The sequence below is a fragment of the Petromyzon marinus genome, chromosome 58, assembly GCF_048934315.1.
Source record: "Petromyzon marinus isolate PM22_M1 ecotype Great Lakes invasive population chromosome 58, UKy_Petmar_22M1.pri1.0, whole genome shotgun sequence".
Lineage (NCBI taxonomy): Eukaryota > Metazoa > Chordata > Hyperoartia > Petromyzontiformes > Petromyzontidae > Petromyzon > Petromyzon marinus.
In genome coordinates, this window is record NC_133724.1 from 151,645 (window position 1) to 163,807 (window position 12,163).

The window sequence follows — 12,163 nt, forward strand, 5'->3', positions numbered from 1 at the left end:
CAATGATTGCTAAGCCAGAATCCATATTCTCGGTTGAAATTGTCTGTTTGTATTTGTGGATAGCCTCATGAACGAATATCTCATGGTAGCCAGATGGCTTGCAGAGAACCTCTGTCAAGGAGAAGTCAATGTCATGTGAGCCCACTGAATTATAACAGTGGTCTGCTACGGTTGAGTTCCGAGACATGTCGTTTGGTTTCTCCAATGTAACTGCTACCACAGAGGCAACTTAGTTTGTAGACGCCAGGGTACTGTATGTCTGGAATCTCATCTTTTACAGACGGGACCAGATCACGGATTTTATGTACTGTGTTGAATCGGACCTGGATCTTGTGTTTATTGAATAATTTGGAGATTTTTATTTTTATTTTATTTTTGTATAGCTGCTATCGTTGAATCGTTCTTGAATTTTATATTCTATTTTATCCATGATGACAGTGGCATTGCCCTTGTCGGCTGAGAGGATGACGATGTCATTCCTCTATTTTTAATTGATATAATTCAAAACGCTCCTCTTTGCTGAGGTTGCTAGCTGGCATCATAGCGTTTTTGAGGGTTGCAGCGTTTTCAGATCTTGCTACGTCTGTAGCGATGTGACCCAGGCCCTTGATAGCCACGTCTACTTGGGCAATGAAGAGATGCCACGACTCGGGTAATACCAATCGCATTTACACTGACTTCTGCTGCTGTAACGTCTTCTAATGCGAAACGAATTCTGTCAAGAACTAACTGAGCTCTTATCTCAGAGATAATCATACTTATACGCATCGAACTAGATCAGTTAGACAAGACACTACAAATCACGCTTATCATTGATGGCAACAATGTCCACATCGGATTGGGAACATGTAGACAATATGACTGCCTCTTCAGATGCCACTATGTCGACCAAATGTAAGGACAACTTGATTTCCAAATTTAATCTCCTCCAACAAAAGACCGGACCCACACACCAAAAGCTAGACATTAACAAAGTCGTAATTAATCGCAGTAACAGTTCGAATTTCCGATGGTCTGAAATCAGTTTTAGCTAAAGGGCTAAACTTTGCAGTCACACCTAGACACATTCCAGTTAATGATATCATTGCCCAAGTAGACGTGGCTCTCAAGGGCCTGGGTCACATCGATGCAGACGTAGCAAGATCTGAAATAGCTGCAACCCTCAAAAACGCTAAGATGCCAGCTAGCAACCTCAGCAAAGAGGAGCGTTTTGAATTATATAAATTAAAAATAGAGGGATGACATTGTCATCCTCTCAGCCGACAAGAGCAATGCCACTGTCATTATGGATAAAATAGAATATAACAACACAATTCAAGAACTACTCAACGATGGCAGCTATACAAAAATAAAAGAGACCCCACCAACAGTCTCGTCATACAAACCAACAAAATCATTTCTGATTCAACCGCATTAATTGATCAAACCAAACAGTTCTCGTTGAAACCTTCTGCTGCCATGCCACCAAGATTATATGGCTTACCAAAGATGCGTAAAAAGATACACCCCTACGTGCCATCGTCTCTACTATCAACTCCCCCACCTACAAACTGGCTCGTCTTTTGTTTGAAATCCTGCGGCCTTTCACTGGAAAAACCACCTCTGCGGTACTAAACGCTACTCACCTGGTATTGACAATCAAGGGTATTTCCCTGTCCCCAGACAACCTGCTTGTTAGTTTTGATGTGGTTTCCTTATTCACCAAAGTTCCTGTACCTGACACAATCGCAATCATTGAAGACTTGGTTCATCAAGGACTAAACACTGAGGTACCCTCCCCCCCCCCCCCCCCCCGGGTGAGACGGTGCTTAACCAATACATACTTCACCTGGAATGTAACTTTCTACAAACAAACTGAGGGCACCCCAATGGGCTCCCCTCTATCTACGGTTGTAGCCAACGTTTTAATGTAGAAATTTGAGACTGACGCCATCCAGACTGCCACTCTACGCCCGACTTTATGGAAGAGGTACGTGGATGACACTTTTGTCTCCTGGCCACATAGCCGGCCTGCTCTAGACCAATTCCTCGACCACTTCTATTCCATACACCCAGCCATCAGATTTACCATGGAAGTCGAAAAAGATGGCAAGCTACCTTTTTGGATGTCCTAATAAAAAAGAGACCCCTGATGGCTCAATAAGCCACTCTGTCTATAGGAAAGCTTACCTAAAACCTGATTCCCACCACCATCCATCCCTGAAGAATTCCCTCATCAAGACTCTACACCATAGAGCCCAATGCATCTCCGACCAGGAACACATTGCCAGTGAACTCAAGCTCGTACACAAAGCTCTCAAGGCTAATGGTTACTCCGACTACACAATCCGCAAAGCCATCACTCCAACCATGAAGAAGGACCCTCTTGAGGAGCCGTTCAAAACCATCACCTTAACCTACATTGCGGGGGTCACAAAAAAGACCTCCAAAATCCTGAATAAACACAAGATCCAGGTTCGTTTCAACACAGTACATAAAATCCGTGATCTGGTCCCGTCTGTAAAAGATGTGATTCCAGACATACAGTACCCTGGCGTCTACAAACTAAGTTGCCTCTGTGGTAGCAGTTACATTGTAGAAACCAAACGACATGTCTCGGACCGCAAACGTGAACACAAAGCAGACCTAAAACACGGTAGGACCAACACCTCAACAGTAGCAGACCACTGTTATAATTCAGTGGGCTCGCATGACATTGACTTCTCCAAGACAGAGGTTATCTGCAAGACATCTGGCTACCACGAGAGATTCGTTCATGAGGCTATCCACATATACAAACACAAAGACAATTTCAACCGAGAAGATGGATTCTGGCTTAGCAATCATTGGAAAGATGTGATAAACCATTTCGAGTCTTAATTGATTGTGTTCACGTTTACGGTGTATTTCCGACCGCATTAAATTCTTCCTCTCTCCCCGCTCTTCCGTGCCGAGCTTAGATGGACTCGTCCGTCTGAACAACCGCTAGTTGCTATCAGTGGTGCTACTGTTAGGGAAAAAACGCCACTTTCTTCAAATTTTCTTGCTGTGGTTTTCACACCTGATGATGATTGCTTGTGTTGCAATCGAAATGTTGTGAGAATCACAGGATGCAGTTAAACGGCACAGTAGCACAGTCCAGCAGACATGCGATGTGCGTCTGGGTGATGTGTGCCTTTCTCCGAGTTGCATGTGGGGAGCTGTGACGGTGTGGTTAGCACACTGCGCTACAAACCCGGCGAACCGAGTGCGATTCCCGCTCGCAGCCAATACCATTGATGATTATCTGAACCGGTCCTGGGCCTCCCCTAGGTAGACTCAGCCTCAAATGAGTACTGGTGCGGTGAGTTAAAGGTGGCCAGGCGTGGTGCTGGGCACCCACCTCCTCGTGTGCCATGCTAGCCTTCATAGGCACTACCCGCACCTCCGATTAGCATGCTTGGCTACGTACGGTGGGAAAGAAGTTCAACTTGCATACAGATCTTTGCCTCAACATTCTTAAGGCTATGCGGGGTGTCGTGTCTTTGTGCGAGTGATGATGCCTGCTCTTCCCCCTGCCTGTACCGCGCAGTTCCTGCCCCCGACCGTTACCGTCACCCAGCAGCGCCTCCTAGGTCTGCGTCAGCTGATGAACAATGTCTCCTACAACCTGGACGTCTACATCATCCCAGCCTCCGACTCTCACATGGTGCCAACGCTCGCGGTGTTAACCACACACACACGCGTTCTCGTACACACACACGGGTACACATACATACACACGGGTACACATGCACACCACGCCAGGTACTAATTTCAGGCTGAGTCGATCTAGGGGAGGCCTAGGACCAGTTCGGATGATTGTCACTAGTGTTGGTGATCGCGAACGGGAATGGAACTCGGTTCGCCGGGTTTATAGCGCAGCGAGTTAACCGCTACATTGCCACTGCCCATGCACTTTCACACTCACTTTCTCACACACACACTGTCACACACACACATGCAGTTTAACAGACAGGCTCACTTTCATACACACGCTCACTTTCACACACACACTCTTTCACACACAAAGATGTGCAAGCGCATGCATGTACACACACAAACACTCCCAGCGGAAGGCTGACTCATTACATTTCGCAAAGGATCTCTCCGTTGAACAAAATAGTTTCGAGGTTGGCTTAGCATTTTAATTCTATGTTAAGTAGAAATATTATTTCGTGGAAGCTGGTTCCGAAATGCGGGTGTTCGTAAATCGCGTGTTCGTAAGTCGATGACTGCATGTAATTAATCTTTGATTTTTTCGGTAAAGTCAATTAGAAATAAAATAAATAATAGAATTCGACGTTTCGATTGCAACACAAGCAGTCGTCATCAGGTAGAACTCAATTTGAGAGATAGACAAAACACAGATATGGAGACACACAGACAGACACACAAGCAGAGAGAGACACACAGAGCTACACAGAGAGAAACACACAACATAGACACAGAGTGTGTTGTCCCTCTCTCTGCTTGTGTATCTGTCTGTGTGTGTCTCCGTGTCTGTGTTTTGTCTCTCTCTCAAATTTAGTTCTACCTGATGACTGCTTGTGTTGCAATCGAAACGTCGTATTCTATTATTTAATTTATTTTCTTTCTACGTGACGTTACGGAAAGAACCAAAGAGTAATTCCTGCAGTCACGAAAGCTTCAAATCAAGTTTGCATGTAATTAATTGAATACGTAACAGCACTGTTCTTAACAGCACGTGATCACCGCCACGATAGGCATCACCCCCTAGAGATGTCATGCGCAGCCCCAGGGGTACAACCGACCAAATGATGCGGGCCGCTGAACTAGAGTGTAGGAGACAGCAGCGTGTGTGCGTGTACATGGGCGCACGGGCAGTGAATAGCCCACATGGCATGCGTGTGCGGGCGTGTGCTAGAGGGAGTGGTGACACAGCGGTTAGCGCGTTGCACTGCAAAAACACCCAGCAAAGACCCGAGTTCGATTCCCGCTCATGGCCAACACCAGTAACGATTATGTTAATCGGTGCTGGGCCTTCCCTAAGGTCCGACCATAAATGAAGTCACGCGATTTTGGACGATTTTTGACCCCCACCCTCCCTCGTCACACGGCGTCACAAAAAGTTAGATCCCCCCTCAAATATGACGTCACAAAGCTCTGCGTCCCCCCCCCCCCAAAAAAAATATATAAAACATGCTTCAAATCGCTTTAAACTAGTGTCATTGTAGTGCGTATTTAATGTGCCTCTGCGCTCTGATGTTGTAGGAGAAAACATTTATTAAAAAGTCGATTTAATTAAGTAGAACGTGTTGTCTATATTTATTTAAAGTTGCGCATTTTGATGTGACGTCACATTTCTCAAACCCCCTCCCTCATCACACATCGTCACAAATGTCTGACCCCCCCGCCCCCCTAGGTGCGTGACGTCATTTATGGACGGCTCCTAAGTCGACTTACCCTAAAATGAGTAACTGGTGTGATGTGTAGACATCAGCACTGGGCAGACAAAGGCGGCCGGGCGCAGTGACAGCCTTCATAGGTGCTACTCGCTAACAGCACTTGCCTCAGCCTGTTAAAAGCTACATGGGGGATCTTTGTGTTTATCTTTGACAGAGTGAATACATCGCTCCCCGTGACGCACGCATGGCGTGGATTACTGGGTTCACTGGCTCCTCGGGTGAGTTTAGAACATTCACCGATGCAGCAAAGAGCTTCAATGCCACTTCTGGCACAATCCTAAACACAATTGACAATCGGCGATACATTTTTCTCCATCGATATTTTGCAGGACACCACATCCAGCTCACCGAGAGAGACTCGATATGAACCCCTCGTGCGTTTAATCCCTGTGATGTATCATGGGACCACTGGAGCACAGATGGCCGTGTTGGCCTTGTGTTATTTAATTATGTTCTCCATGGTAGTCTGCCACATACCAGAGGTCTCTCCCGAAACACGATTCAACTTTCACAGCAATCTGGCTCGCCTACACAGGAACTTTTCAAGCTATAACACACTAGCACTGGCCGCGCATTTGCGTGGGATATAACCTAAGTGAGCTTCAGTTTAAATCGGCCTAGAAATGTAAAGTTCTTAGCGTTGCTATTGTTCGAGAAATATAATTTGGTGCGAATTTTTTCACCAGAAGTATTCGCTCTCAAATACTGTATTGAGTGCACGCTACTTGGCTGGACATGGCTTTAATTCGGGGATTTACTTAATTCGGTGAACCATTATTGTTTTTTGTCCTTGAAGAAGATTTGCAATGTAAAATCGTTCATAGCAAATGTTACACGTCATACGATCTGAATCGGAAAATCTAAAAATAGAAGGAATTCATACATTTGACACATTCTCTATTATTGCAACTTAAATACAAATACATTGCTCCAAGGCAAATAAAATCTGACATTCTGCACAGGAATATGAAATGTGAAATCGAAGCTGTTGGTCCGTTTACCAGTGATGCTCGCTGGCCTCAGACTTGCAAAGCACCCACGAGTGATTCCATCCGGTTTCAGAGATGTACCGCAAGGTGCGCTCCAAGTGATATCATCGTTTATCCGCACAACTTTGATCTGCTAAGAAAACCGCGGTGGCTGCATGAGCCGCTTCACGACGGCGCCTGCACGGTCACTGGGCAGGCCACGAGCCGGACATTGAATGACGACTCACGGCGCGGTGACCGCGGCCACCCGCACCCACACAATGGAGCGGATCGCAAACAACCGCATTGTACGCCCGCTCTGGCAGACTGGACAGTACTCATTGTTTTTTTCGGTAAAGTCACGTATGTAGAAATACAATAAAATAATATTAAAACAAAAAACAATCACGACGTTTCGATCACAACGCAAGCGATCTTCATCAGGTGTCAAGAACAAATCACGGAGGTAAATACAACAAAAAGATGAGAGACGAGAATTCAACAAACCTGAAAAAACATTATGTGAAGCACATCCAGTCAGGCCAACAACACAGTTAGACACTTCCTGGCGGACCACGAATTTCTTGACACCTGATGAAGATCGCTTGCGTTGTGATCGAAACGTCGTGATTCTTTTTTGTTTTAATATAATTTATTGTATTTCTACATACGTGACTTTACCTAAAAAAACAATGAATAATTTTATGCAGTCACGAAGCTTTAATACTTTATTATCAGACTGGACAGTGTTGGTTACGCTACTCCCTAAGCTATCGCATGGCTCTCAAACTATTAAAGCTTGATGTAAATATAAACATACACACACTTGCTGTGCGTCAGAAGAAGAGGGGGCCTCTTGGATGGTCCGAGGTGGTGGGGTTTTTTCTTCAAAATGTCAGGGGTCAAAAGCTGGAAGTTTGAAAAGTTGACATTTTGTGACACCAAGCTACTGGCAAAGGAGGCACAATCAACAATATTCCAAAACGTTATACTATCAACTTTGGAAAAACTTTTGCCTCCCAAATTTACAGAGCCCAACGATCAAAAACTTAGATGTAAATGTTTTCCTATGTGGAAGCAAAGATGTGGCTTTACCTGAAACAAATGTCAGCAATTTGGCTAAGCTAAAACATCCCGATCAGTCAGTCCACCATGACTGGCTATATCTGGCACTAGGCAAACATCTCAATGCTGAAACATCTCAATGCTGAAACATTAACTGGAAATTACTTAATTAGGATTATACACACGCATCAGCACCACCTCCTGCTGCTAAAATGTAGCAGGACCCTCCTGAAAAAGTCTTGAGACTCAATGAGGCTTGCCTGGGTAAACGAGCAATACACTGCAGGAACTGATGATCCCTGTTGACTCTCCAACGAGGTCCTTGAAATCTTCAGATTGCCTTCTAAGAACTCCGAGGTCAAGGCTCCGTTCCTGGGCCGATCACGATTCTGCCACTGTGCAGCTCCTGAAATTTGGAACAACGCTTTGCCTTTGCTAATAAGGCAATCAGAGTTGCTCAATAAATATTTTTCGGTCGTAAAAACTCACCTTTTAAAATTGGCATTTAGCCCGCACCTCGTTCTGACCATTTACCCTGCTTCTGTTTATTTCCTGCGTTCTATAGACGCCACATTGGGGTCAATAGATAAAATGCGCCTTACAAATGTAAATCATTATTAAGCGTAGTAATAAAAAAATATATCAAGAGCATTTATGCCCATAATGATGCAGCGATAAACGCATTTTCCATTTAACCGAGTGAGCGCGGTGCTGTCTCTGCTTCCTCCCTAATTCCTCGAGCAGGGATAGCGGTGGTGGCCAAGACAAAAGCCGGACTGTGGACCGACAGCCGGTACTGGATTCAAGCCGAGAGGCAGATGGACTGTAACTGGGAACTGCACAAAGGTAGAACAACAACAGCAACAACAAAACAACAACAATAGTAATGAAAAGTTTGTGTCAGATCACTGCTGGATGGAAACCTCCTCATGCCTAATTGTCAGTTATGGCCGTTGCTTGTGCATGCTTCACTATGCTGGTCTGTGCGGTTTGGTGAAGGCACAAAGCGTTCATGTGGAGGCAGTGGAGTAGACGAGAGCAATATGCACTGCCCTCTACTGAACACCACTGAGCCCCACATCCCTTTGGTAGCTTGTTTTGTAGTAGTATGGTGGTGATGCTGAAATGCAACACCTCTTGCAAGACATCAAAAGGTGTCTAGCGAGCAATCGCACCAATCTCTACCCTAACCCTGGGTCAGGTCACGCAACCTCATTCGAGAGACATTCATTTTGTCAAGGATTTTTTGTGTGTGCATATTTTTGATGCGCTGCTCAACATGGTCCTGATTTCGATTCTCGATTTATACACAACATTACGATCACATATATTTCGATTAATCCTATTGTTGCTGGGTGCACAATGGTAACCACCGGGGAGGCACACCATAGCCCCGCACCTCCGATTAGCATGGTTGGCTTATTTTATTACATGTATATCCTTATTAGAATATAGAATTACCCCGAAAACCGCAATCCAATTCTGGAACGCACAATACATTGGTGCAGTAGGTACTGTTCAGCACAATACATTTCTGCAGCAGGTACTGTTCAGTACAATAAATTGGTGCAACAAGTACTGTTCAACACAATACATTGGTGCAGTCGGTCCTGTTTAGTACAATGCATTGTGCAGTGTTTGGCGTTTTTGGTCCTTTGGGGCTGTATTCAGCTATATATGATGGTTGCAAGCAACTAAACAAATGCGAGGCTGTGAGGGAGCAGGTGGGAGCACATCTGCGCACTCTCTTGAATTTCAGGTGGAACCTCTGATGTCGTGAAGTGGATCCTCGAGTTGACAACGAAGGGAGGCCGTGTGGGAGTGGACCCCTTCGTCCTCTCCATCAGTGAGTCGCGCTGCGTAGAGGGTCCATCCTCAAGAGCTCACTGGGGCTGCTGCCGGGTGTGGTGACCTCGCTGCTGTGTCCCGCCAGCAGTCGAGTGGACATGAAGCACCCCCCCCCCTCCTCCTTAATCTCATTCCATTCCTCTCGTGAAGCATCACCTCTTCTCTACTGCCCATTCCTTTCCCCTTCCCTTGCCCCTCCACTCCTTACCGTCCCTCCCCTACCCTTGCATGATCCCTAACTACCCTCTTTCGCTCTCACTCATTCCTCAGTTCTTGTAGTATGCCCCTGCTATATAAACCAATCTATTGTTCTCTCACCGTTTTCTAAGCTATGTCATCCACCTTGAGTGAAGGTGCTCTGTAATTATAGTTTACATTAGATAGTAAACCACTGCAGTCTGCGCTCCTTCAATGGAGGAGGACAAACAGCAACACAACACGAACTCTCGCTCTGCTGCGGCAGCTCTCATAATGGCTAGCAGCAGCAAACCTCGACATTGGCATCATCGAGCTGCTGAACATAATGCTGCTGCCATCATCATACGCAATATCAGAATAAAAACCAGTAGATTTTACAACATACATAGGTGTGTAGCATCGCATTATTATTATAAACACCACAGTGCAATGGGGGCCCCTGGCTTATCCCCATCCCGTGACTTCATAGCCTGGCTCCTGAGCCGCTCTGGACAACACCACCCCGTCATTACCCTGGATAATTGAGAGGAGCCAGTTGGTTATATTGTTATATTCTCTACGACGACGCTTATTATGATTGCGGTGTCTATAATATAATAAAGTTATGTGAACCAAGATCCACATCTAACAGAGAGGGTTCTTGCCAATAAACATCTTCCAGATTAGAGAAGCCCACCTCCGCTGATGAGAGATTGCATGTCGAAACCCGGTGCAGAGTTTTCTTGTACTCAACCAGGAGTCGCCAACCTGCAGCTCTGTACGCGCATGCGGCGGCTTTTTCAGGACTGCTTCGTGGCGTTATTTATTAAGGACCACCGTCTTGTATTCACATGCATTGCGGCTCTTGAAATATTGTGGGGTTTTTGTTACCGAATTCGAAAAAAAAGGCTCTTCTGGCTATTTTGGTTGCCGACCCTAGTACTAAAACAATGCTGCTCAATAAATGCACTGCCAGATGGCCGTCATGCTGATGGAATGTGTAAACAAATATTTGTACTTCTTCTAATGGAGAGACTGATATAGGAAGGCGTTTGTGTTGTTTGCTTATTTTTATCTCTTACTCGAGTCACTTGACCTCGCTCTATGAGGTCGGCCCCACGGAGCAATGGCAGATATCTCTCACAACACGAGGATTCGTGCAGGCCAGAACATTGCGGTTTCCCACGCTGAACGTGGTCGATGTGATTCCAAAAAAGGGGCGCACAAAGCGAAATTGCATAAAACGAACCCAGACACCCACCCACAATGCACCACACGAGAACTGCCTGCTGAGTAACGCACACAGCACATGGTTTTCACGCACAGTTCACGCACAGTCTACGCACAATACAAGCACTGTACACGCACAGCACACGTGTGCACAGTACACGCGCACACATGCAATGTTGTCCCTCGTCCGACCGCATAGCCGCATGTAGAGTGATTTGAAACCGCATAGTAGAGCGAATTTTGGGTGGAAATAGGTTAGCCGCATATACACCATGATATCGCACAAACTGAACCCGAATAAAGCGATAGAAACCTGTTATTTCATTTGATAACAGTGATGTGTACTGCATGAAGAAAAGCTCTCAGTCTTGCCCACACCACCAGCATTAGAACTGAATGTGTGACCACAGACCAGTGGAACAGCTTCTACACTCCGCTGTCTGAAGCCGGCCGACTGCTCATCCCTGTGGACACCAACCTGGTGGACGTGGTGTGGGGCGCCGAGCGGCCAGCAACATCCAGCACCTTCATCTACTACCTACCTGACAAGTTCACTGGTAAAGCTACCTCGTGACCCTTTTTGAGGTGAAGTCAATGGGACGCTTTATAGTTCTGCCACCCCAAAGCTGTATTCCAATTGTGCTCTGTGTGGTGACAGGGACGCAATGTATCCACTGCCATCTCTCACAGAGCCTTACAATCCTTTGTGTTAGAGAACGGCCGGCAGTAGAGGGCATTGAAGAACTACTTCTAAGATCTCGTAACGTGAGCTCCGTTCTGCACAGCATGGGGCAGCACTTCCCCACATTCCCTGCCACTGAGAGTCAAGCGGCTGAACCGATGTTGACAATCAAACCGATATCTCAGAATATTTGTAATTTAAGAAATGTATTTAACTCTAAACAAAACCCCATAGAGGCAGCAGATGCAGCTGTTTATATGATAAGTGAAAACTTGAGGTTTTACATTTTAAAGATTGTGTGTATGTTGAACTTATGTCGCACTGTACGTAGTCAACTGTGCTAAGCAAAGATGCCGGGAAAGGACAACAAACTAAACACAAAAAGCAGTTCTAAACAAAACATCAGATTTGTGGTGGCTATACGGGATTTGGCCACCTAAGTGGTCATTTCACATTTATTTTAGACGGTCCCCTAAGCCCATCCTTTTTCAGCAGCCTTTACTCATAAAAAAAAAACTTCTTTAAACTTCTGTTTGTCCTAAACTGGTCACGGACTGCTATTATTCTTCTTCCTCGACTCGGCCTAGTGATGCCGCACTAAATCCTGTCAAGCCAAGAATGTTGTGCAAACTGTACCGTGTTTTAACTCTCGCCTCTTAGAGCCATGAATTCTGCCCAAATAGGAGCCTGCCCAGGCCCAGATGTAAATCGTAAACATAAACACACTTAGTCTATCTTCTTTGGTTCTTTCGGTAAAGTCACGTAGA

At 45.6% G+C, this 12,163-nt stretch overlaps 1 protein-coding gene across 2 annotated transcripts in view; it reads left to right on the forward strand.

Moving 5' to 3' along the window:
- The window catches only part of XPNPEP2 (X-prolyl aminopeptidase 2), a 51,822-nt gene that overhangs the window by 18,147 nt on the left and 21,512 nt on the right, over positions 1–12,163 (forward strand). For both annotated transcript variants that reach the window (XM_032976171.2, XM_076052796.1), the window contains 5 exons: positions 3,551–3,667; positions 5,581–5,644; positions 8,204–8,305; positions 9,219–9,305; positions 11,125–11,271. In XM_032976171.2, coding sequence (XP_032832062.1) covers positions 3,551–3,667; positions 5,581–5,644; positions 8,204–8,305; positions 9,219–9,305; positions 11,125–11,271 — 517 coding nt within the window. The remainder of the gene's footprint in view (positions 1–3,550; positions 3,668–5,580; positions 5,645–8,203; positions 8,306–9,218; positions 9,306–11,124; positions 11,272–12,163) is intronic.